This window comes from Oncorhynchus mykiss, chromosome 24 (assembly GCF_013265735.2).
Source record: "Oncorhynchus mykiss isolate Arlee chromosome 24, USDA_OmykA_1.1, whole genome shotgun sequence".
Taxonomy (NCBI): domain Eukaryota; kingdom Metazoa; phylum Chordata; class Actinopteri; order Salmoniformes; family Salmonidae; genus Oncorhynchus; species Oncorhynchus mykiss.
In genome coordinates, this window is record NC_048588.1 from 42189001 (window position 1) to 42215930 (window position 26930).

General features: G+C 44.5%; 2 protein-coding genes across 4 annotated transcripts in view; one reads left to right on the top strand and one right to left on the bottom strand.

The window, feature by feature from the left end:
- Positions 1-26930, top strand: part of LOC110503413 (ventricular zone-expressed PH domain-containing protein) — a 195402-nt gene that overhangs the window by 48932 nt on the left and 119540 nt on the right. The window lies entirely within an intron of this gene.
- On the bottom strand, positions 1618-26786 carry LOC110490901 (pentraxin-related protein PTX3). The gene is made up of 4 exons (XM_036962014.1): positions 26238-26786; positions 21559-21724; positions 14214-14620; positions 1618-3973 (listed from the first exon to the last, which is right to left on the bottom strand). The coding sequence occupies exons 1-4, from the start codon at positions 26374-26376 to the stop codon at positions 3312-3314; spliced, it is 1374 nt and encodes a 457-aa protein (XP_036817909.1). The 5' UTR covers positions 26377-26786; the 3' UTR covers positions 1618-3311.

A 26930-nucleotide genomic window follows, 5' to 3' on the forward strand; every position in this document is an offset into this window, starting at 1 on the left:
ATTACTGAGTACCACTCTCCTTATTTTCAAGCATAGTGGTGGCTGCATCATGTTAAGCGTATGCTTGTAATCGTTAAGGACTGGAGAGTTTTTCAGGATAAAAAATACATTTACTGGACCTAAGCACATGCAAAATCCTAAAGGAAAACCTGGTTCAGCCTGCTTTCCACCAGACACTGGGAGATTAATTTACCTTTCAGCAAGACAATAACCTAAAATACAAGGCCAAATCTACACTGGAGTTGCTTACCAAGAAGACAGTGAATGTTCCTGAGTGGCCAAGTTATAGTTTTGACTTAAATCTACTTAAAAATCAATGGCAAGACCTGAAAATGGTTTTCTAACAATGATCAACAACCAATTTGACAGAGCTTGAAGAATTTTGTAAATAATAATTGGCAAATGTTGCACAACCCAGGTGTGGAAAGCTTATAGAGCCTAGAAAGACTGGCAGCTGTAATCACTGCCAAAGGTGCTTCTACAAAGTATTGACTCATGGTTGTGACTACTTACTGTATGTAAAGTAGATATTTCTGTATTTCATTTTCAAATAAATTTGTAATAAAAAAAATGTAAAAAACGTTTTGACTTTGACGATATTGTGTGAGAGAAAAAATACATATTTAATCCGTTTTGAATTCAGGCTGTAACAAAACTAAATGTGGACTGGGTATGAATACAATCACACACACACACACACACACACACACACACACACACACACACACACACACACACACACACACACACACACACACACACAATCACACACACACACACACACACACACACACACACACACCCACACACACACACACACAATCACACACACACACACACACAATCACACACACACACACACACACACACACACACACACACACACACACACACACACACACACACAATCACAGACACACACACACACACACACACACACACACACAAAGTTCAGTTGTCCACCCCAAACTCAGCCACCCATTGCCCAAACCCCCTGACCTCACCCGAACCACATCACATCATCCTATTTCCTGAACTGGTGGCTGCTGGGAAGGGAGAGGTCAATTGTTATTGGTTCCCTGGGCTTCGGGCCAGGGGGCGGGGTTAACGAGGTAAAGAGTGGGTGAAGCATGCATAAGCTGATACAGTACCTTGTCTCTGGGATAGGGAGGGAGGAAGGGATACGAGGGGGGATTGACTTCAACAAGAAAGGATCTGTATACTATCAGCAGTTACAACTTTAACAGCATATCTCTTGTCATTCTAGTAGCTCTCTGTAGTTATGCATTAGGACTATCTAAATGAAGTGAAACAGAAGTTGGGTTTAGTTAGTCTGCGGACTATCTACCTCACATTCAACTACGTATCAACTGATGAGCACGTTCAGTGCATTCGCTAACTCTCTGCAGTTATGTAGTTATGCATTAGGCCTATCTAAATGAAGTGAAACACTTTTTTATATTAAGTTAATATGCAACGATCACTCAACACATCCAAATGTGCAGCTGTTGTTGGGATGAGTGAAATGGCCGTTTTGACACAGGGAAGAAACTAACCAGCATTTACCACAATTAAATGTGTTGTTCCTGTTGGTGATGAAGAAATTCGTCAGACGCATAATGTCAACATGTAGTTTTATTCATATCTTGGTCTCCAATTCTAGTCCTACTGTAATGCAAAACAATTATATTTATATACAAAATACATTCATTTTTACTTCTTGACAAAAACACAAAACAATTTACAATATGATCCACATTGCCTATTACGTTAACAGAGAGCCGAGATAGGTCGTAACAAAATGCTGTAAACGTTGTCCACAGTTCCTCTTTTCAAATCAAGTGTTTCTGTCTCACAAGGGACGCAAAACACAACAGGGAATAAGCCACTATAGTTGTGTCATCTTGCTGTCACCCATTTCAAAGAGAAACACAATAAAACCCCTTTGGATTATATAGAAAACAAAGAGAAACACAAAACAACTGAAATATTATGTTTGTCACATCTGAAATGTAAACACTTTGATTAAAAAAAATATTTTAAAAAAGTTGGAAACAACGATTGAAAAAAAATATTCACTTTTTTTTCCCAGGAAATGTAAGATTATAAGGTAATAGAACAGTTACAATCTCCTATGGCAGCATGCAGATGGTGTTACTACATAGCCATGCCAGAGAGGACCACGATAAAACGTTTTCTAACCACAATGCCACCCTAACAACTAAACCCAAACCTCAACCCTTTACCATTTGCATTGCCTCTTAACCCTGACACTCCCATTAGTAACAAATAGCTAACGTACTTGCAAAAATAATGCTGATATTTATAGCAAATGTTGTCCTCTCTAGGATAGCTTCTGATGGTATAGATCATGTTGTCCTCCTCTGGCATGGCTTCTGATGGTATAGATAATGTTGTCCTCCTCTGGCATAGCTTCTGATGGTATAGATAATGTTGTCCTCCTCTGGCATAGCTTCTGATGGTATAGATCATGTTGTCCTCCTCTGGCATGGCTTCTGATGGTATAGATAATGTTATCCTCCTCTGGCATAGCTTCTGATGGTATAGATAATGTTGTCTTCCTCTGGCATAGCTTCTGATGGTATAGATAATGTTGTCCTCCTCTGGCATGGCCATCTAGCGATGACCCTTGCAGACTGGTTTTTGTGACAGTTGCCCTCAAGCATCTCTCCTTCCACACAATGAGCTCTTTGTTTCTCTCACCTCGGTTCTTTCCTTTCCTTTTCTCTCTTTAAATCTGTGGTAAATTCTGTTTTCTCCACTTCTCCTCCTAAAGCTATGTACATTATACTAATGCTTCTCACCAAGTGTGTGTGTGTGTGTGTGTGTGTGTGTGTGTGTGTGTGTGTGTGTGTGTGTGTGTGCGTGTGTGTGTGTGTGCGTGTGTGTGTGTGTGCGTGCGTGTTGGTTGTGCGTTCACATTATTGTTACGCACACATGTTTACAAACCCAGGCATCTGACTTGCGTGTGCGTGCGTGTGTGTGTGTGTGTGTGTGTGTGCGTGTGTGTGCGTGTGCGTGTGTGTGTGTGTGTGTTGCTACTCTCCTGCTTCTCTAAATGGGAACCACTCCTCCAACAGGACACATTATTGTCACAGTCTCATTAACCATTAAAGGGAGCTGCTGTTGTTGTTGTTGTTGTTGTTGTTGTTGTTGTTGTTTATGTTCACATTATTGTTGCAGTCTCAGCCGTTTGGGCTGTTCTGCACTGCAGGTCTTAGTTTATAATGGTGATGATAGAGTTAATTTAAATGATGATGATGAGGATGATGATGAAAACGTCATCAGAGTTAGTTGATGAACTGAGCACCCCCGTGAGGCACGATCTCCGTCAAGCCCCACCCAACTACGTTCCCCCTCTGCTCACACCCCTCGCCGTCCTGCAAAGCCAGCTGGGATATCTCCTCCTCCGTCAGCACGCTGTCCCACATGTTCACCCCTGTCATCTTCCCAGCGAACGCCAACTTGGCATCGAAGCCTCCGTCAAACCCAGGCATCTGACTCCCACTGCCACCTGACCCTCCAGAGACCCCGCCGTCGTTCTTCTCCTGCCCCAGCTGGAGGGAGCCTCCATCGGGTAACACGTGGCCCTCGGCCACCCCGGGTGTGAATGCCACTCTGTGTCCATCGGCCCACAGTGACGCTATGCCCTGCTCAGAGCTCCAAGCCCCACATATGTGGGTCCAAATTCCTCCTCTCACCACGCCCCGCCCCTCCACCAGGTGAGCCTCTCCCCCCACAGTGAAGAGAGCACTGGTTCCACTGAGAAGGAGCTGGATCTCATAGGGGTTCCGTTTGGTTCCGTAGGAGAACAGCACGGTTCTGTTGGAGATGGAGACGGGCTTGGCCCACAGGCACACGGTGAAGGAAGAGAGAGAGAGAGGGAGGTCTGGTGTCACCGATGAGAAGATGCGAGGGGAACGCATAGGGAAGAGAAGAGCGGTCTCACAGCCTGCGAGAGAAGAGAGAGGGAGGAGAGAATGAGAGAATTGCTTTAGTCATTTTACGGTTATTAATTGATCTGCAAGACGACCAATTTAGGAAACCACAAGATGACGAAAAGTCCAAATCTACTTCTACTTTTTATCATTGTTCTTTTCCTCTTGTTATAAGTCTGATTTACATTCTTACTTATATTGATTAAAAGAAGAGAAAGGGAAACAGGCCATCTGCCATCTGCCAGCATGCTGCCTCACGGGGCTTCTTCAGGCCTTTTCTTTGTTCTCAGAAGCACTACGGATGACCAGATGATGACCACTACGGATGACCAGATGATGACCACTACGGATGACCAGATAATGCCCACTACGGATGACCTGATGATGACCACTACGGATGACCAGATGATGACCACTACGGATGACCAGATGATGACCACTACGGATGACCAGATGATGACCACTACGGATGACCTGATGATGACCACTACGGATGACCAGATGATGACCCCTACGGATGACCAGATGATGACCACTACAGATGACCAGATGATGACCACTACAGATGACCAGATAATGACCACTACGGATGACCAGATGATGACCACTACGGATGACCAGATGATGACCACTACAGATGACCAGATGATGACCACTACGGATGACCTGATGATGACCACTACGGATGACCAGATGATGACCACTACGGATGACCTGATGATGACCACTACGGATGACCAGATGATGACCACTACGGATGACCTGATGATGACCACTACGGATGACCAGATGAGGACCACTACAGATGACCAGATGATGACCACTACGGATGACCTGATGATGACCACTACGGATGACCTGATGATGACCACTACGGATGACCAGATGATGACCACTACGGATGACCTGATGATGACCACTACGGATGACCAGATGATGACAACTACGGATGACCTGATGATGACCACTACGGATGACCAGATGATGACTACTACGGATGACCACTACGGATGACCAGATGATGACCACTACAGATGACCAGATGTTGACCACTACGGATGACCTGATGATGACCACTACGGATGACCAGATGATGACCACTACGGATGACCTGATGATGACCACTACGGATGACCAGATGATGACCACTACGGATGACCTGATGATGACCACTACGGATGACCAGATGATGACCACTACAGATGACCAGATGATGACCACTACAGATGACCAGATAATGACCACTACGGATGACCAGATGATGACCACTACGGATGACCAGATGATGACCACTACAGATGACCAGATGATGACCACTACGGATGACCTGATGATGACCACTACGGATGACCAGATGATGACCACTACGGATGACCTGATGATGACCACTACGGATGACCAGATGATGACCACTACGGATGACCTGATGATGACCACTACGGATGACCAGATGATGACCACTACAGATGACCAGATGATGACCACTCTGGATGACCTGATGATGACCACTACGGATGACCTGATGATGACCACTACGGATGACCAGATGATGACCACTACGGATGACCTGATGATGACCACTACGGATGACCAGATGATGACAACTACGGATGACCTGATGATGACCACTACGGATGACCAGATGATGACCACTACGGATGACCTGATGATGACCACTACAGATGACCAGATGATGACCACTACGGATGACCAGATGATGACCACTACGGATGACCTGATGATGACCACTACGGATGACCTGATGATGACCACTACGGATGACCAGATGATGACCACTACGGATGACCTGATGATGACCACTACGGATGACCTGATGATGACCACTACGGATGACCTGATGATGACCACTACGGATGACCTGATGATGACCACTACGGATGACCAGATCGTCAAGTCTTTATCCAAAAAGGTTTTCCACGTCTAGAAACACGGCGCTAGACATTCATGATGTATTATAAACCGGGTGGTTTGAACTCTGAATGGTGATTGGCTGAAAGCCGTGGTATATTTAAGCAATAAGGCCAGAGGGGGGTGTGGATATATGGCTAATATACCACGGCTAAGGGCTGTTCAATATAAACCCTGTGAGAGATCTTCGTTGTTCTACCCACTATGAATGACTATAGAACAAATCTATATAGGATCTTTATGGTTGAACGTTTAGCAGTCATGCATGCCAATGTAACCGTATAGCTTCCGTCCCTCTCCTCGCCCCAACCTGGGCTCGAACCAGGGACCCTCTGCACACATCAACCACAGTCACTCACGAAGCATCGTCACCCGTCGCGCCACAAAATCCACGGCCCTTGCAGAGCAAAGGGGGAACCACTGCTTCAAGGTCTCAGAGCAAGAGACGTCACCGATTGAAACGCTATTTAGCGCGCACCGCTAACTAAGCTAGCCGTTTCACATCGGTTACACCAATAGATCGAAGTAGAAGTATTTATTTTCTCTCTGTCCTTTAGGCGACAAAATAATACACCTGGATGCTCTGTTTCTCATCACAAACACCACTTGAATGTGCACATTGTAGGCCTGCGTGTGTGTGTGTGTGTGTGTGTGCGTGCGTGCGTGCGCGCGTGCGTGTGTGTGTGTGCGTGCGTGTGTGTGCGTGCGCGCGCGCGTGTGTGTGTGTGTGTGTGTGTGTGTGTGTGTGTGTGTGATCTATAAATGGGATAATAACAGTGGTGTAAAGTACTTGAGTGCGCCATCTGGATCCACAGTCTCATTAAAGATCTGCCCTCTATGGATTAAAACCTAATTATGACAAGCGGACCATATTAAAACACAGCGTTTACACTTCCTTGTAGTTTACCAACAAAATGGGTGGATGGTGAAGTAGACATACGTGGTATTCACATCTCAAAAAAACACAACATGAATTGACCACAATTCATTTCAATAGATAAGATTCTGCAACCATGGAGAGGTAAAATACTTGTCTATTTATGGGAAAATTCACATTGATTAACTCTTTGGTCCTTTATCACAGTTTACTGACTTACTGTTTACTCCAGATGACTGTTCATTTAAAATCATATGAGCAAAAAATATTTCATTTTATTTAGAATGCTAAAGTCAAAAGTCTTTGTTCCAAAATGGCCGTCATACAGATTAGGACTTTTCATTTCTAATTGAAAACGTTTATTATTATTATTTTTTTTTTTTAAGTATCGCCCTTTTTTAAACAAGCCTTACAAAGCTGGTTACAATTTCAGTTTTATCCTGAAAAATATAGAAGAAATATTACATCAAATGTTATGGTCAAACTCAAATATACTGAAAAAAATGTTATTTATGGAAAAAATGTTATTTTTTAAAATTATATTTATTAATAATATTATGAATTGAAACGGAGGAGTTACGTCACATGTACAGTTATTGAAAATGTATTTATTTATTTATGTATGGTCTATTGTGATAGGTGGGATGCGCTGAGAGGTTGAGGGTGGTCTATGGTGATAGATGGGATGGGCTGAGAGGTTGAGTGGTCTATTGTGATAGATGGGATGAGCTGAGAGGTTGAGTGGTCTATTGTGATAGGTGAGATGAGCTGAGAGGTTGAGTGGTCTATTGTGATAGGTGGGATGGGCTGAGAGGTTGAGGGTGGTCTATTGTGATAGGTGGGATGAGCTGAGAGGTTGAGTGGTCTATTGTGATAGGTGAGATGAGCTGAGAGGTTGAGTGGTCTATTGTGATAGGTGGGATGGGCTGAGAGGTTGAGTGGTCTATGGTGATAGGTGGGATGGGCTGAGAGGTTGAGTGGTCTATGGTGATAGGTGAGATGAGCTGAGAGGTTGAGGGTGGTCTATTGTGATAGGTGGGATGAGCTGAGAGGTTGAGTGGTCTATTGTGATAGGTGAGATGAGCTGAGAGGTTGAGTGGTCTATTGTGATAGGTGGGATGGGCTGAGAGGTTGAGTGGTCTATGGTGATAGGTGGGATGGGCTGAGAGGTTGAGTGGTCTATGGTGATAGGTGGGATGGGCTGAGAGTGAATGAGGGGTGGTCTATGGTGATAGGTGGGATGGGCTGAGAGGCTGAGGGGTGGTCTATGGTGATAGAGAGGATGGGCTGAGAGGCTGAGGGTGGTCTATGGTGATAGATGGGATGGGCTGAGAGGCTGAGGGTGGTCTATGGTGATAGATGGGATGGGCTGAGAGGCTGAGGGTGGTCTATGGTGATAGAGAGGATGGGCTGAGAGGCTGAGGGTGGTCAATGGTGATAGATGGGATGGGCTGAGAGGCTGAGGGTGGTCTATGGTGATAGGTGGGATGGGCTGAGAGGCTGAGGGGTGGTCTATGGTGATAGAGAGGATGGGCTGAGAGGCTGAGGGTGGTCTATGGTGATAGAGAGGATGGGCTGAGAGGCTGAGGGTGGTCTATGGTGATAGAGAGGATGGGCTGAGAGGCTGAGGGTGGTCTATGGTGATAGAGAGGATGGGCTGAGAGGCTGAGGGTGGTCTATGGTGATAGATGGGATGGGCTGAGAGGCTGAGGGGTGGTCTATGGTGATAGAGAGGATGGGCTGAGGAGTGGTCTATGGTGATAGAGAGGATGGGCTGAGGAGTGGTCTATGGTGATAGGTGGATGGGCTGAGGAGTGGTCTATGGTGATAGAGAGGATGGGCTGAGGAGTGGTCTATGGTGATAGAGAGGATGGGCTGAGGAGTGGTCTATGGTGATAGAGAGGATGGGCTGAGGAGTGGTCTATGGTGATAGAGAGGATGGGATGAGGAGTGGTCTATGGTGATAGAGAGGATGGGCTGAGGAGTGGTCTATGGTGATAGAGAGGATGGGCTGAGGAGTGGTCTATGGTGATAGAGAGGATGGGCTGAGGAGTGGTCTATGGTGATAGAGAGGATGGGCTGAGAGGTTGAGGGGTGGTCTATTAAAAAAAATACAGAAAGAAGAAGAAGAGTACTTAACGTAAGTAAAAATGATATAAAGAGCAACTTAAGTAGTTTTGGGGGGGAATCTGTGTTCCCCCTCATCCCTACTGCCTCTGATCTGGAGGACTCACTAAACAGAGAACATCCCTGGTCATCCCTACTGCCTCTGATCTGGAGGACTCACTAAACAGAGACCATCCCTGGTCATCCCTACTGCCTCTGATCTGGAGTAGTCACTAGACAGAGACCATCCCTGGTCATCCCTACTGCCTCTGATCTGGAGTAGTCACTAGACAGAGAACATCCCTGGTCATCCCTACTGCCTCTGATCTGGAGGACTCATTAAACAGAGAGCATCCCTACTGCCTCTGATCTGGAGTACTCACTAGACAGAGAACATCCCTGGTCATCCCTACTGCCTATGATCTGGAGTACTCACTAGACAGAGAACATCCCTGGTCATCCCTACTGCCTCTGATCTGGAGTAGTCACTAGACAGAGAACATCCCTGGTCATCCCTACTGCCTCTGATCTGGAGGACTCACTAAACAGAGAACATCCCTGGTCATCCCTACTGCCTCTGATCTGGAGGACTCATTAAACAGAGAGCATCCCTACTGCCTCTGATCTGGAGTACTCACTAGACAGAGAACATCCCTGGTCATCCCTACTGCCTATGATCTGGAGGACTCACTAAACAGAGAACATCCCTGGTCATCCCTACTGCCTCTGATCTGGAGGACTCACTAAACAGAGACCATCCCTGGTCATCAAAACTGCTTCTGATCTGGAGGACTCACTAAACAGAGAACATCCCTGGTCATCCCTACTGCTTCTGATCTGGAGGACTCACTAAACAGAGAACATCCCTGGTCATCCCTACTGCCTCTGATCTGAAGGACTCACTAAACAGAGAACATCCCTGGTCATCCCTTCTGCCTCTGATCTGGAGGACTCACTAAACAGAGAACATCCCTGGTCATCCCTACTGCCTCTGATCTGAAGGACTCACTAAGCAGAGAACATCCCTGGTCATCCCTACTGCCTCTGATCTGGAGGACTCACTAAACAGAGACCATCCCTGGTCATCCCTACTGCCTCTGATCTGAAGGACTCACTAAACAGAGAACATCCCTGGTCATCCCTACTGCCACTGATCTGGAGGACTCACTAAACAGAGAACATCCCTGGTCATCCCTACTGCCTCTGATCTGGAGGACTCACACCACAGAGAACATCCCTGGTCATCCCTACTGCCTCTGATCTGGAGGACTCACTAAACAGAGACCATCCCTGGTCATCCCTACTGCCTCTGATCTGGAGGACTCACTAAACAGAGAACATCCCTGGCCATCCCTACTGCCTCTGATCTGGAGGACTCACTAAACAGAGAACATCCCTGGTCATCCCTACTGCCTCTGATCTGGAGGACTCATTAAACAGAGAGCATCCCTACTGCCTCTGATCTGGAGTACTCACTAGACAGAGAACATCCCTGGTCATCCCTACTGCCTCTGATCTGGAGGACTCACTAAACAGAGAACATCCCTGGTCATCCCTACTGCTTCTGATCTGGAGGACTCACTAAACAGAGAACATCCCTGGTCATCCCTACTGCCTCTGATCTGGAGGACTCACTAAACAGAGACCATCCCTGGTCATCCCTACTGCCTCTGATCTGGAGGACTCACTAAACAGAGACCATCCCTGGTCATCCCTACTGCCTCTGATCTGGATGACTCACTAAACAGAGAACATCCCTGGTCATCCCTACTGCCTCTGATCTGGAGGACTCACTAAACAGAGAACATCCCTGGTCATCCCTACTGCCTCTGATCTGGAGGACTCATTAAACAGAGAGCATCCCTACTGCCTCTGATCTGGAGTACTCACTAGACAGAGAACATCCCTGGTCATCCCTACTGCCTCTGATCTGGAGGACTCACTAAACAGAGAACATCCCTGGTCATCCCTACTGCTTCTGATCTGGAGGACTCACTAAACAGAGAACATCCCTGGTCATCCCTACTGCCTCTGATCTGGAGGACTCAATAAACAGAGAACATCCTGGTCATCCCTACTGCCTCTGATCTGGAGGACTCACTAAACAGAGAACATCCCTGGTCATCCCTACTGCCTCTGATCTGGAGGACTCACTAAACATAGAACATCCCTGGTCATCCCTACTGCCTCTGATCTGAAGGACTCACTAAACAGAGAACATCCCTGGTCATCCCAACTGCCTCTGATCTGGAGGACTCACTAAACAGAGAACATCTCTGTTCATCCCTACTGCCTCTGATCTGGAGGACTCACTAAACAGAGAACATCCCTGGTCATCTACTGCCTCTGATCTGGAGAACTCACTAAACAGAGAACATCCCTGGTCATCCCTACTGCCTCTGATCTGGAGGACTCACTAAACAGAGAACATCCCTGGTCATCTACTGCCTCTGATCTGGAGGACTCACTAAACAGAGAACATACCTGGTCATCCCTACTGCCTCTGATCTGGAGGACTCACTAAACAGAGAACATCCCTACTGCCTCTGATCTGGAGGACTCACTAAACAGAGAACATCCCTACTGCCTCTGATCTGGAGGACTCACTAAACAGAGAACATCCCTACTGCCTCTGATCTGGAGGACTCACTAAACATAGAACTTTCCTGGTCATCTACTGCCTCTGATCTGGAGGACTCACTAAACAGAGAACATCCCTGGTCATCCCTCTGCCTCTGATCTGGAGGACTCACTAAACAGAGAACATCCCTACTGCCTCTGATCTGGAGGACTCACTAAACAGAGAACATCCCTACTGCCTCTGATCTGGAGGACTCACTAAACAGAGAACACCCCTGGTCATCCCTACTGCCTCTGATCTGGAGGACTCACTAAACAGAGAACATCCCGACTGCCTCTGATCTGGAGGACTCACTAAACAGAGAACATCCCTACTGCATCTGATCTGGAGGACTCACTAAACAGAGAACATCCCTACTGCCTCTGATCTGGAGGACTCACTAAACAGAGAACATCCCTACTGCCTCTGATCTGGAGGACTCACTAAACAGAGAACATCCCGACTGCCTCTGATCTGGAGGACTCACTAAACAGAGAACATCCCTACTGCATCTGATCTGGAGGACTCACTAAACAGAGAACATCCCTACTGCCTCTGATCTGGAGGACTCACTAAACAGAGAACATCCCTACTGCATCTGATCTGGAGGACTCACTAAACAGAGAACATCCCTACTGCCTCTGATCTGGAGGACTCACTAAACAGAGAACATCCCTACTGCCTCTGATCTGGAGGACTCACTAAACAGAGAACATCCCTACTGCCTCTGATCTGGAGGACTCACTAAACAGAGAACATCCCTACTGCCTCTGATCTGGAGGACTCACTAAACAGAGAACATCCCTACTGCCTCTGATCTGGAGGACTCACTAAACAGAGAACATCCCTACTGCCTCTGATCTGGAGGACTCACTAAACAGAGAACATCCCTACTGCCTCTGGACTCACTAAACCCAAAAGCATATGTTATAGAATGTCTTGGAGTTGGCGTGTACCTCTGCCTATCCTATCATTTTAAAAACAAGAAAAACGTTCAGTTTGTTTTGCTTTAATATAAGGACATGTTTAATTATTTACACTTTTACTACTTATTTTGATACGTAAGTATTATTTTAGCAATTACCTTTACTTTTGATACTTAAGTATATTTAAAACAAAATACTTTTACACTTTTATTCAAGTAGTATTTTACTGGGTGACTTTCACTTTTACTTGAGTAATTTTCTGTTAAGGTATCTTTACTTTTACTCAAGTATGAAAATTGGTTACTTTTTCCACCACTGTGTAATAACACCATGACATAATGCATCAGCCCAGAGTCAGACCAGGAGAGGAAATCACTGCTGGAGGTTTGAATCAGTCTTTGTATGTGTGTGTGTGCGTGTGTGTGTGGGATTATGTATGATTCCTGTATTACTAAGGGTGTATTATATCAGTGTGGACAGCTCCCTTCCCCCTCTCTCTGCAGCAGCAGTCTAATATCTAGGTTGTGACACACACAGTGATTGACTCTTCCTACCAGACCCTAAATATTGACGTTAGATTTGTCTCAGGTTTCTCTCCGGGGGTAACCGTTCCCATCTGGTTCTGCTTCCCAGGGTGCTTTGCTGCGGTTGCTGTGCCGACCTGCTAATGGTTATACCTGTGTGTGTGTTTGTGTGTGTGTGTGTGTGTGTGTGCGTGTGCGCGTGTGTGTGAGCGTGTGTGTGTGTGTGTGCGATATATAAACAGCATTGTGGTTTTATCTGATTAATGCATGGAACTGGAGCTGGCTCTCTGAAGACCTGGGCTCATTTTGTTTTTGATTGAATTCCAACATAGTAAGCAGGTCGAGGTCTGTACAGGACGTGGGTGTGTGTAGGCTCTCAGATCCTTACAAATAGAGATCACAGATGCAGAGACTGGGTTTGAAACATGGAAAGACTCTCTGATAAGAATTCCTGTTATAAGAAAAATGGACCAGAAACATTTTTACATTCATACTCCCTAGGTATTTATTTTGCTATATTCATTCTTTCGAGAATCAATGAGTTGAAAGGATCAAATTGCCTGGGAGGGATGTCTGGTGTGATTCTTGTAAGAGGGGTGCTGTATTACCTGATGGTGTATAAACATTCGTTTTCTACATTATGTAGAGCAGAGCTTCTCAACCAGGTTACTGTACTAGCAGGGACATGTTGCTCGGCCCGGACTACGCCTGAACTAACCCCTCATGTGCATTTTACCAGTAGGCCTCTGGTCCCATGAGTCTTCTCAAGTACCCCCTGTGAATAGGCCAAGTACTAACACCCCCTGGTTGGGTCAAGTACCCCCTGAGGATAGGCCAAGTACTAGCACTCCCTGGTTGGGTCAAGTACCCCCTGAGGATAGGCCAAGTTCTAGCACCCACTGGTTGGGTCAAGTACTCCCTGATGATAGGCCAAGTAATAGCACCCCCTGGTACCCAAGTACCCCCTGAGGATAGGCCAAGTACTAGCACCCACTGGTTGGGTCACGTAGCACCCCTGGTTGGGTCAAGTACCCCGTGTGGAAAGTAGCACCCCTGGTTGGGTCAAGTACCACCTGTGGAAAGTAGCACCCCTGGTTGGGTCAAGTACCCCGTGTGGAAAGTAGCACCCCTGATTGGGTCAAATACCAACTGTGGAAAGTAGCACCCCTGATTGGGTCAAGTACCAACTGTGGAAAGTAGCACTCCTGATTGAGAAGTGATGTAAAAGATGGTAGGATGTATAGATAGTGACACAGGAAGAGGTGTTCTCACCTGCGGGCATGTGTCGTTGCTGTGCCGACTTGAACGCTAGTTCCAGAACTGCCCTCGTCTTCGCCAGCTCTGTCACCAGGGCAACCAGCATCTCTGCCGGCACCACATCCTGCTGCAGGTCTTCCCCCTTTGCCTCTGGTGGCGTTATGGGTCCTGGATTACTCAGGCAGATATTTTCTAGCTTGACGAGTCGGGAAGCCTGTGTCCGCGCCGCGTTGAGGAGCTGCTGTAACAGCGTCTCCTGGTGGCTATTCCCAGAATTACCTGCAGATTTCCCAGCAGCAATGCTCCGATCTTGCCTGAGATGCTCCAGGCTCTCCTTGAGGCGAGCTTCCATCTGCATGGACATCCTCCGTCCAGCAGTCTCCACCGCAACACCACAGGCCCCTCCGTACTGAGCCACGAACCTGGGGTCAAGAGAAGAGGGATTAGAGAAGGATTACATCAGAGACCAGGAAGTAGGCTACATTACACAAGGACTTCTTTCAGATATACACAGGTGCACAGAATTTAGGGGATTGATTTGGAATTGGTGGTTTGGCAAAGGTCGATTTAGGATTGGTAAAGGTCGATTTGGGATTGGTGAAGGTTGATTTGGGATTGGTAAAGGTCGATTTGGGATTGGTAAAGGTCGATTTGGGATTGGTAAAGGTCGAGTTGGGATTGGTAAAGGTCGATTTGGGTTTGGTAAAGGTCGATTTGGGATTGATGGTTTGGATAAGATCGATTTGGGTTTGGTAAAGGTCGATTTGGGATTGGTGGTTTGGTAAAAATCGAAAAGTACTCGTTACATTTAGAATGCTTAGCATGACAGGAACATGGTCCAATTCACTCACTAATCAATAGAACATCCCTGGTCATCTACTGCCTCTGATCTGGATGACTCACTAAACAGAGAACATCCCTGGTCATCTACTGCCTCTGATCTGGAGGACTCACTAAACAGAGAACATCCCTGGTCATCCCTACTGCCTCTGATCTGGAGGACTCACTAAACAGAGAATATCCCTGGTCATCCCTACTGCCGCTGATCTGGAGGACTCACTAAACAGAGAATATCCCTGGTCATCCCTACTGCCTCTGATCTGGAGGACTTACTAAACAGAGAACATCCCTGGTCATCCCTACTGCCTCTGATCTGGAGGACTCACTGGTTTGCTTGATAGAAGGAATTTGAAATGATTTATACTTTTACTTTTGATGCTTAATAATTTTTATGTTAACCTTTATTTAACTAGGCAAGTCAGTTATGAACAAATTCTTATTTACAATGACAGTCTACCCCGGCCAAACCCGGACGACGCTGGTCCAATTATGTGCTGACCTATGGGACTCCCAATCACGGCCGGATGCGATTCAGCCTGGTTTCGAACCAGGGACTAAACACCTCCCTCTGCAACTGGATCCTGGACTTCCTGACCGGCCACCCCCAGGTGGTAAGGGTAGGTAGCGACACATCAGCCATGCTGATCCTCAACACTGGAGCCCCTCAGGGGTGCGTGCTCTGTCCCCTCCTGTACTCCCTGTTCATCCACGACTGCATTGCCAGACATGACTCCGACACCATCCCAACACCATCATTAAGTTTGCAGACGACACAACAGTGGTAGGCCTGATCACCGACAACGATGAGACAGCCTATAGGGAGGAGGTCAGAGACCTGGCTGGGTGGTGCCAGAATAACAACCTATCCCTCAACGTAACCAAGACTAAGGAGATGATTGTGGACTACAGGAAAAGGAGGACCGAGCATGCCCCCATTCTCATCGGCGGGGCTGTAGTGGAGCAGGTTGAGAACTTCAAGTTCCTTGGTGTCCACATCACCAACAAACTAGAATGGTCCAAACACACCAAGACAGTCGTGAAGAGGCCACGACAAAGCCTATTCCCCCTCAGGAAACTAAAAAGATTTGGCATGGGTCCTGAGATCCTCAAAATGTTCTACAGCTGCAACATCGAGAGCATCCTGACTGGTTGCATCACTGCCTGGTACGGAAATTGCTTGGCCTCCGACCGCAAGGCACTACAGAGGGTAGTGCGTACGGCCCAGTACATCACTGGGGCAAAGCTGCCTGCCATCCAGGACCTCTACACCAGGCGGTGTCAGAGGAAGGCCCTAATTGTCAAAGACCACAGCCACCCCAGTCATAGACTGTTCTCTCTACTACCGCATGGCAAGAGGTACCGGAGTGCCAAGTATAGGACAAAAAGGCTCCTCAACAATTTTTACCCCCAAGCCATAAGACTCCTGAACAGGTAATCAAATGGTTACCCGGACTATTTGCATTGTGTGCCCCCCCACCCCTACAGTGCCTTGCGAAAGTATTCGGCCCCCTTGAACTTTGCGACCTTTTGCCGCAGTTCAGGCTTCAAACATAAAGATATAAAACTGTATTTTTTTGTGAAGAATCAACAACAAGTGGGACACAATCATGAAGTGGAACGACATTTATTGAATATTTCAAACTTTTTTAACAAATAAAAAACTGAAAAATTGGGCGTGCAAAATTATTCAGCCCCTTTACTTTCAGTGCAGCAAACTCTCTCCAGAAGTTCAGTGAGGATCTCTAAATGATCCAATGTTGACCTAAATGACTAATGATGATAAATACAATCCACCTGTGTGTAATCAAGTCTCCGTATAAGTGCACCTGCACTGTGACAGTCTAAGAGGTCCGTTAAAAGCGCAGAGAGCATCATGAAGAACAAGGAACACACCAGGCAGGTCCGAGATACTGTTGTGAAGAAGTTTAAAGCCAAATTTGGATACAAAAAGATTTCCCAAGCTTTAAACATCCCAAGGAGCACTGTGCAAGCGATAATATTGAAATGGAAGGAGTATCAGACCACTGCAAATCTACCAAGACCTGGCCGTCCCTCTAAACTTTCAGCTCATACAAGGAGAAGACTGATCAGAGATGCAGCCAAGAGGCCCATGATCACTCTGGATGAACTACAGAGATCTACAGCTGAGGTGGGAGACTCTGTCCATAGGACAACAATCAGTCGTATATTGCACAAATCTGGCCTTTATGGAAGAGTGGCAAGAAGAAAGACATTTCTTAAAGATATCCATAAAGAGTGTCGTTTAAAGTTTGCCACAAGCCACTTGGGAGACACACCAAACATGTGGAAGAAGGTGCTCTGGTCAGATGAAACCAAAATGTAACTTTTTGGCAACAATGCAAAACGTTATGTTTGGCGTAAAAGCAACACAGCTCATCACCCTGAACACACCATCCCCACTGTCAAACATGGTGGTGGCAGCATCATGGTTTGGGCCTGCTTTTCTTCTGCAGGGACAGGGAAGATGGTTAAAATTGATGGGAAGATGGATGGAGCCAAATACAGGACCATTCTGGAAGAAAACCTGATGGAGTCTGCAAAAGACCTGAGACTGGGACGGAGATTTGTCTTCCAACAAGACAATGATCCAAAACATAAAGCAAAATCTACAATGGAATGGTTCAAAAATAAACATATCCAGGTGTTAGAATGGCCAAGTCAAAGTCCAGACCTGAATCCAATCGAGAATCTGTGGAAAGAACTGAAAACTGCTGTTCACAAATTCTCTCCATCCAACCTCACTGAGCTCGAGCTGTTTTGCAAGGAGGAATGGGAAAAAATGTCAGTCTCTCGATGTGCAAAACTGATAGAGACATACCCCAAGCGACTTACAGCTGTAATCGCATCAAAAGGTGGCGCTACAAAGTATTAACTTAAGGCGACTGAATAATTTTGCACGTCCAATTTTTCAGTGTTTGATTTGTTAAAAAAGTTTGAAATATCCAATAAATGTCGTTCCACTTCATGATTGTGTCCCACTTGTTTTTGATTCTTCACAAAAAAATACAGTTTTAAATCTTTATGTTTGAAGCCTGAAATTTGGCAAATGGTTGCAAAGTTCAAGGGGGCCGAATACTTTCGCAAGGCACTGTATTTTACCCTGCTGCTACTCTCTGTTACTCACTTTAACTATACATTCATGTACATACTACCTCAATTGGCCCGACCAACCAGTGCTCCCGCACATTGGCTAACCAGGCTATCTGCATTGTGTCCCACCACCCACCACCCCCCAACCCCTCTTTTACACTACTGCTACTCTCTGTTCATCATATATGCATAGTCACTTTAACCATATCTACATGTACATACTACCTCAATCAGCCTGACTAACTGGTGTCTGTATGTAGCCTCGCTACTGTATAGAGCCTCTCTACTGTATATAGCCTCTCTACTGTACATAGCCTCTCTAGTGTATAGAGCCTCTCTACTGTATATAGCCTCTCTACTGTATATAGCCTCTCTACTATATAGAGCCTCTCTACTGTATATAGCCTCGCTACTGTATATAGTCTCACTACTGTACTGTATATAGCCTCTCTACTGTATATAGCCTCTCTACTGTATATAGCCTCTCTACTGTATATATCCTCTCTACTGTATATAGCCTCTCTACTGTATATATCCTCTCTACTGTATATAGTCTCACTACTGTACTGTATATAGCCTCTCTACTGTATATAGCCTCTCTACTGTATATAGTCTCACTACTGTACTGTATATAGCCTCTCTACTGTATATAGCCTCTCTACTGTATATAGCCTCTCTACTGTATATATCCTCTCTACTGTATATAGTCTCACTACTGTACTGTATATAGCCTCTCTACTGTATATAGCCTCTCTACTATATAGAGCCTCTCTACTGTATATAGCCTCGCTACTGTATATAACCTCTCTACTGTATATAGCCTCACTACTGTATATAGCCTCTCTACTGTATATAGCCTCACTACTGTATATAGCCTCTCTACTGTATATAGCCTCTCTACTGTATATAACCTCTCTACTGTATATAGCCTCTCTACTGTATATAACCTCTCTAATGTATATAGCCTCTCTACTGTATATAGCCTCTCTACTGTATATAGCCTCTCTACTGTATATAGCCTCACTACTGTATATAGCCTCACTACTGTATATAGCCTCTCTACTGTATATAGCCTCTCTACTGTATATAGTCTCTCTACTGTATATATCCTCTCTACTGTATATAGTCTCACTACTGTACTGTATATAGCCTCTCTACTGTATATAGCCTCACTACTGTATATAGCCTCTCTACTGTATATAGCCTCACTACTGTATATAGCCTCACTACTGTATATAGCCTCTCTACTGTATATAGCCTCACTACTGTATATAGCCTCTCTACTGTATATAGCCTCGCTACTGTATATAGCCTCTCTACTGTATATAGCCTCACTACTGTATATAGCCTCTCTACTGTATATAGCCTCTCTACTGTATATAGCCTCACTACTGTATATAACCTCTCTACTGTATATAGCCTCTCTACTGTATATAGCCTCTCTACTGTATATAGCTTCTCTACTGTATATAGCCTCTCTACTGTATATAACCTCTCTACTGTATATAACCTCTCTACTGTATATAGCCTCGCTACTGTATATAGCCTCTCTACTGTATATAGCCTCACTACTGTATATAACCTCTCTACTGTATATAGCCTCTCTACTGTATATAGCCTCTCTACTGTATATAGCCTCTCTACTGTATATAACCTCTCTACTGTATATAGCCTCTCTACTGTATATAGCCTCTCTACTGTATATAGCTTCTCTACTGTATATAGCCTCTCTACTGTATATAACCTCTCTACTGTATATAACCTCTCTACTGTATATAGCCTCGCTACTGTATATAGCCTCTCTACTGTATATAGCCTCACTACTGTATATAACCTCTCTACTGTATATAGCCTCACTACTGTATATAGTCTCACTACTGTATATAGCCTCACTACTGTATATAGCCTCTCTACTGTATATAACCTCTCTACTGTATATAGCCTCTCTACTATATAGAGCCTCACTACTGTATATAGCCTCACTACTGTATATAGCCTCTCTACTGTATATAGCCTCACTACTGTATATAGTCTCACTACTGTACTGTATATAGCCTCTCTACTGTATATAGTCTCTCTACTGTATATAGCCTCTCTACTGTATATAGCCTCTCTACTGTATATAGCCTCTCTACTGTATATAGCCTCTCTACTGTATATAGCCTCTCTACTGTATATAGCCTCTCTACTGTATATAACCTCTCTACTATATATAGCCTCTCTACTGTATATAGCCTCTCTACTGTATATAGCCTCTCTACTGTATATAGCCTCACTACTGTATATAGCCTCTCTACTGTATATAGCCTCACTACTGTATATAACCTCTCTACTGTATATAACCTCACTACTATATAGAGCCTCACTACTGTATATAGCCTCACTACTGTATATAGCCTCTCTACTGTATATAGCCTCACTACTGTATATAGTCTCACTACTGTACTGTATATAGCCTCTCTACTGTATATAGTCTCTCTACTGTATATAGCCTCTCTACTGTATATAGCCTCTCTACTGTATATAGTCTCTCTACTGTATATAGCCTCTCTACTGTATATAGCCTCTCTACTGTATATAGCCTCTCTACTGTATATAGCCTCTCTACTGTATATAGCCTCTCTACTGTATATAGCCTCTCTACTGTATATAGCCTCTCTACTGTATATAACCTCTCTACTGTATATAGCCTCTCTACTGTATATAGCCTCTCTACTGTATATAACCTCTCTACTGTATATAACCTCTCTACTGTATATAACCTCTCTAATGTATATAGTTGTTGTTCACCTAATACCTTTTTGCACTATTGGTTAGAGCCTGTAAGGAAGCATTTCACTGTAAGGTCTACTACACCTGTTGTATTCGGCGCATGTGACAAATTAACTTTGATTTGATTTGACTGTAGTGATGCTCTTGCACTGAGATGCAGATCCTTAGGCCGCTGCGCCACTCAGGAGCCCTAGTACTTGTATATTTTAAACCAAATACTTTTAGACTTTTACTCAAGTAGTATTTTACTGGGTGTCTTTCACTTTTACTTGAGTCATTTTCTATGAAGGTATCTTTACTTTTACTCAAGTATGAAAATTGGGTACTTTTTCCACATTGTGCTTGTATATTAGTTGGTGGCTGGTAGACTAGTGGTTCTAAACCCAGAACCGACCAGGTGAAAAGTCTGTTGATGTGCCCTTGAGCAAGACACTGAACCTTAATTGTTCCAAGGTCACCTTTGAATGGCAGACCCTGGCTGTGATCCCACTCTCCGAAGGTGTCTCAGGTAGAGTGGGATATGCAACAAAAAAACACATTTCCAATGAATACACGCTTGTACAGGTGAGAAATAGGACAAATAAAAGCTATATGATTATTATTGGAAGTGCCTATATATATATATATATATACCAACCTTAGCATTTCTCCACGCAGCGACCCCAACTCCACCTTGATGATGTCATCGGAGTACTGCAGAAGCATGTTCTCCCTCATCTGAGAGTTCTCCAGCATGGAGAAGAGCTTGTCCCATTTAGTCATCTCTGTAACCTTACAGGGGGCTTGGGTTGGGATAGCCGTGGCTGGAGAGAGGGAAAGAGAGGGAGAGTGAGAGAGAGAGAGAGAGAGAGAAAGAGAGAGAGAGAGAGAGTGTGAGACAGAGTGTGAGAGAGAGAGAGAGAGTGAGAGAGAGAGAGAGAGAGTGTGTGAGAGAGAGAGTGAGAGAGAGAGAGAGAGAGAGAGAGAGAGAGAGAGGAATGGGGAAGCGAGAGAGAGGAAGAGGGAAGGAGAGGTGGGGTGGAAGAGACAAGCATGTATGTTAGATGTCTTGTATTCGTACATTTTAAGTCAACATGGATATCTCCATCCTTTCTCCTGACAACTGTCCATCTCTGTCTCAGATGATCATTTTCTTAGCTTGAAACAGTATCAATCTATTTCCCTCTCTTCCTGTCTCTACACGTCTTGTTCTCTATCTCTACCTCTCTTTTTCTTTCTGTGTCCTGTGTCCTGTGTCCTGTGTTCTGTGTCCTGTGTCCTGTGTCCTGTGTCCTGTGTCCTGTGTCCAGTGTGAGTCATTGGCACGGTCTCCCTTCTGGTACAGTAATGTGTGATGTTACTCACCAGGGTTTGTTTGGGCTGCTCCATCTTTAATAATGTAAAGTCACATTACAAACTGCCCCGAGCAAATGTACTGTTGTTCATGGTTTTCTGTTAGAGGACGAACCATACACACACACACACACACACACACACACACACACACACACACACACACACACACACACACACACACACACACACACACACACACACACACACACACACACACACACACACACACACACACGCCAAGGAGCCTACCTTCCAAACCAGCTGAGAGAAGAATTCCCTAATTAAATAGTATTTCTTTGATCAACGACCAGTTATTCATAATGGTCAGTTCTCAATAGGAGGATAAAAGCCCCGGTCTCCTCTCGCTTAACTTACTCTCTGCCCAGACTTTCACAGCCAACACTGACAGAGCACACTGAGGAACAGTCCCTCAGCCACAACTACTGGAGATAGACTCTGCTAACAGAGGTAGAGCAGTGATTTCCAAACGTCTGTTGCTTCATTACCCAGCCGAAAGCTTTTGGACATTTCAGAGCAGCTGAATTGGAAGTGACTCACCATTCAGTAAACACTGGTCCAGATTATTTATATTATCTATGAACTGTACTTACTCAATGTACCCTCTGGCAGGTAATAGAGAGGAGAGAGGGAAGAGAAGAGAGGAGAAGAGATGAGAAGAAAGGAGAAGAGAGGAGAAGAAAGGAGAAGAGAGGAGAAGAGAGGAGAAAAGAGGAGAAGAAAGGAGAAAAGAGGAGAAGAGAGGAGAAGAAAGGAGAAGAGAGGAGAAGAGAAGAGAGGAGAAGAGAGGAGAAGAGAAGAAAGGAGAAGAGAGGAGAAGAAAGGAGAAGAAAGGAGAAGAGAGGAGAAGAGAGAAGAGATGAGAAGAAAGGAGAAGATAGGAGAAGAGAAGAAAGGAGAAGAGAGGAGAAGAAAGGAGAAGAGAGGAGAAGAGAAGAGAGGAGAAGAGTGGAGAAGAAAGGAGACGAAAGGAGACGAGAGGAGAAGAGAGGCGAACATGTCCAGATTTGCTCAGCCAACTCTGACACACTAACACAGTCAGTGCTCACACTCTCTATGATTACACTTTTAGTACTTCCTATCCAGAGATAAATAACTTGACAAAGAGCAACACTCGACAGAGTACATCTAGACAGACTGTTACAACCCACACAAGCAGAACGTATCCACAAAAGATTCTAAAATCAAACTCTTTTAGTATGATATCTGTACACACACTGACTGAACCCAGCCATACATAGGCCTGACAATCATATCTATTAAATAGACTTCCAGGGGGTGCCTTGAAGCACAATTCTGTTTTTTAACGCAATTAAAACAAATTAAAAATTAAGATATAACGCAGAAAAGATATCTTGCTGTGTTTTTGTAAATGCAGATCGAAAACCGATTGTAATTTCTGCTCGGCTTCAGACACATGTTGTGCTTCAGTTGCAGCTCTCCACTCGAATGAGAAATCTTTGCTCTTGTAAAACCAATCAAAATCCACCGCATTCAAGACCAGGCATTATAGGTCAGCAGACAGCGACGTGATTGATTGCAGAGGAAGACGCAATGGTAACTTTTCTCCAGGAGATATTTTTTTTAGCAAGTTAAAAATGCAAGATTAACTTCAAGTAAAATATGAATTTATCTTGTGTGATGAAAAACTAGAGTTGCCCGCCCCATATCACTCTACTGAAGCAAAAAAAAAAACGTTGTTTCCTTTTAATATGAAAGGTAAAATGGTTGAAAACTCAAAATAGTTTTTTTTTATGCTCTGCGTTTTGAACACAGGAGGCTGGTGGCACCTTAATTGGGGAGGACTGACTCGTGGTAATGGCTGGACGGGAATGAGTGGAATGGTATCAAACACATCAAACACAAGGTTTCCGTGGTTTCTGTGGTTTCCGTGGTTTCCGTGGTTTCTGTGGTTTCCATGGTTTCTGTGGTTTCCGTGGTTTCTGTGGTTTCCGTGGTTTCTGTGGTTTCCGTGGTTTCTGTGGTTTCCGTGGTTTCTGTGGTTTCCATGGTTTGATGCCATTCCATTTACTCTGTTTCAGCCCATTGTTGTGAGTCGTCCTCCCCTCAGCAGCCTCCACTGGTTTTGAACGTGCAGATTTCTGAACTCTAACTCAAACCCTGGACTTCTTGACCAGCCCGATTTAAGTCAGTAACAAGCCTGACACTAAAACCTCCATTCACTCACGACTGGCTTTCAGTGGGCTGTGACTGAACTAAGTCAATTTACTAATGTTCCATTCAATCCTAGTTGTTTCATTCGGTTCAAATTCTTGATCAACTTGTTGTTCCACAAATTAACATCACAGGTCAGCATTGACGATGTTATCTATCCTAACACTAACACATGGATGATGTTATCTATCCTAACACATGGATGATGTTATCTATCCTAACACTAACACATGGATGATGTTATCTATCCTAACACATGGATGATGTTATCTATCCTAACACTAACACATGGATGATGTTATCTATCCTAACACTAACACATGGATGATGTTATCTATCCTAACACTAACACATGGATGATGTTATCTATCCTAACACTAACACATGGATGATGTTATCTATCCTAACACTAACACATTGACAATGTTATCTATCCTAACACTATCACATTGACGATGTTATCTATCCTAACACTAACACATGGATGATGTTATCTATCCTAACACATGGATGATGTTATCTATCCTAACACTAACACATGGATGATGTTATCTATCCTAACACTAACACATGGATGATGTTATCTATCCTAACACATGGATGATGTTATCTATCCTAACACTAACACATGGATGATGTTATCTATCCTAACACTAACACATGGATGATGTTATCTATCCTAACACTAACACATGGATGATGTTATCTATCCTAACACTAACACATGGATGATGTTATCTATCCTAACACTAACACATGGATGATGTTATCTATCCTAACACATGGATGATGTTATCTATACTAACACTAACACATGGATGATGTTATCTATCATACCACTAACACATGGATGATGTTATCTATCCTAACACTAACACATGGAAGATGTTATCTATCCTAACACTAACACATGGATGATGTTATCTATCCTAACACTAACACATAGATGATGTTATCTATCCTAACACTAACACATGGATGATGTTATCTATCCTAACACATGGATGATGTTATCTATCCTAACACATGGATGATGTTATCTATCCTAACACTAACACATGGATGATGTTATCTATCCTAACACTAACACATGGATGATGTTATCTATCCTAACACATGGATGATGTTATCTATCCTAACACATGGATGATGTTATCTATCCTAACACTAACACATGGATGATGTTATCTATCCTAACACTAACACATGGAAGATGTTATCTATCCTAACACTAACACATGGATGATGTTATCTATCCTAACACATGGATGATGTTATCTATCCTAACACTAACACATGGATGATGTTATCTATCCTAACACTAACACATGGATGATGTTATCTATCCTAACACTAACACATGGATGATGTTATCTATCCTAACACATGGATGATGTTATCTATCCTAACACTAACACATGGATGATGTTATCTATCCTAACACTAACACATTGACGATGTTATCTATCCTAACACTAACACATGGATGATGTTATCTATCCTAACACATGGATGATGTTATCTATCCTAACACTAACACATGGATGATGTTATCTATCCTAACACTAACACATTGACGATGTTATCTATCCTAACACTAACACATGGATGATGTTATCTATCCTAACACATGGATGATGTTATCTATCCTAACTCTAACACATGGATGATGTTATCTAGCATTCAGAACTTGGTTCACACACACACACACACACACACACACACACACACACACACACACACACACACACACACACACACACACAAACACACACACACTTGACTTACGCTCCAGTGGCTCTCCCTCTGTGATCTCGTTGTAGTAACTGTCACCATAGTTCACCTCGATATCGTCCTCGTACCCAAGAGTCAGCGACACACACACCGACACCAGACACGCTGCCTGGGGGAGCCGCCACAGAAACATGCTGCCTGCCGTCCGTCTCAGAGAGAGAGTCTGTCTGTCTGTGTTGAAGTTTACCTACCTGTCAGAGACTGTGCTGTGAGTTTTGTCTACTGTCTGTCTCAGTGTGTGTGAGTATGTTGAGAATGGGAGTCTGTGTTAAATATGTCAGAGCTGTTTCCCCTCCTCTCCTCTTTCTCTCTCTCTGTCTCTCTCTCTCTCTCTCTCTGTCTCTCTCTCTCGTTAAATGCTGAGCAATCCCTTGGCATCGGTCCTGGTAGGGTTGTGTTCTCCGGCTGAGAGGGAATGGGTCGGAGAGAGGGTCTGCCTGGGCTATATAAACACAGATCCTACCCCTAGTTCACAGCCCAGTACACAGCCAAGCCCCACACCAGCCCAGCCCATCCTATCCCAGCCCATCATATCCCAGCCCATCCTATCCCAGCCCATCTTATCCCAGCCCATCCTATCCCAGCTCATCCTATCCCAGCTCATCCTATCCCAGCCCATCCTATCCCAGCCCATCCTATCCCAGCTCTGTTCTAGCCTTGCCCATGCCCCAGCCTCAATGTCACACA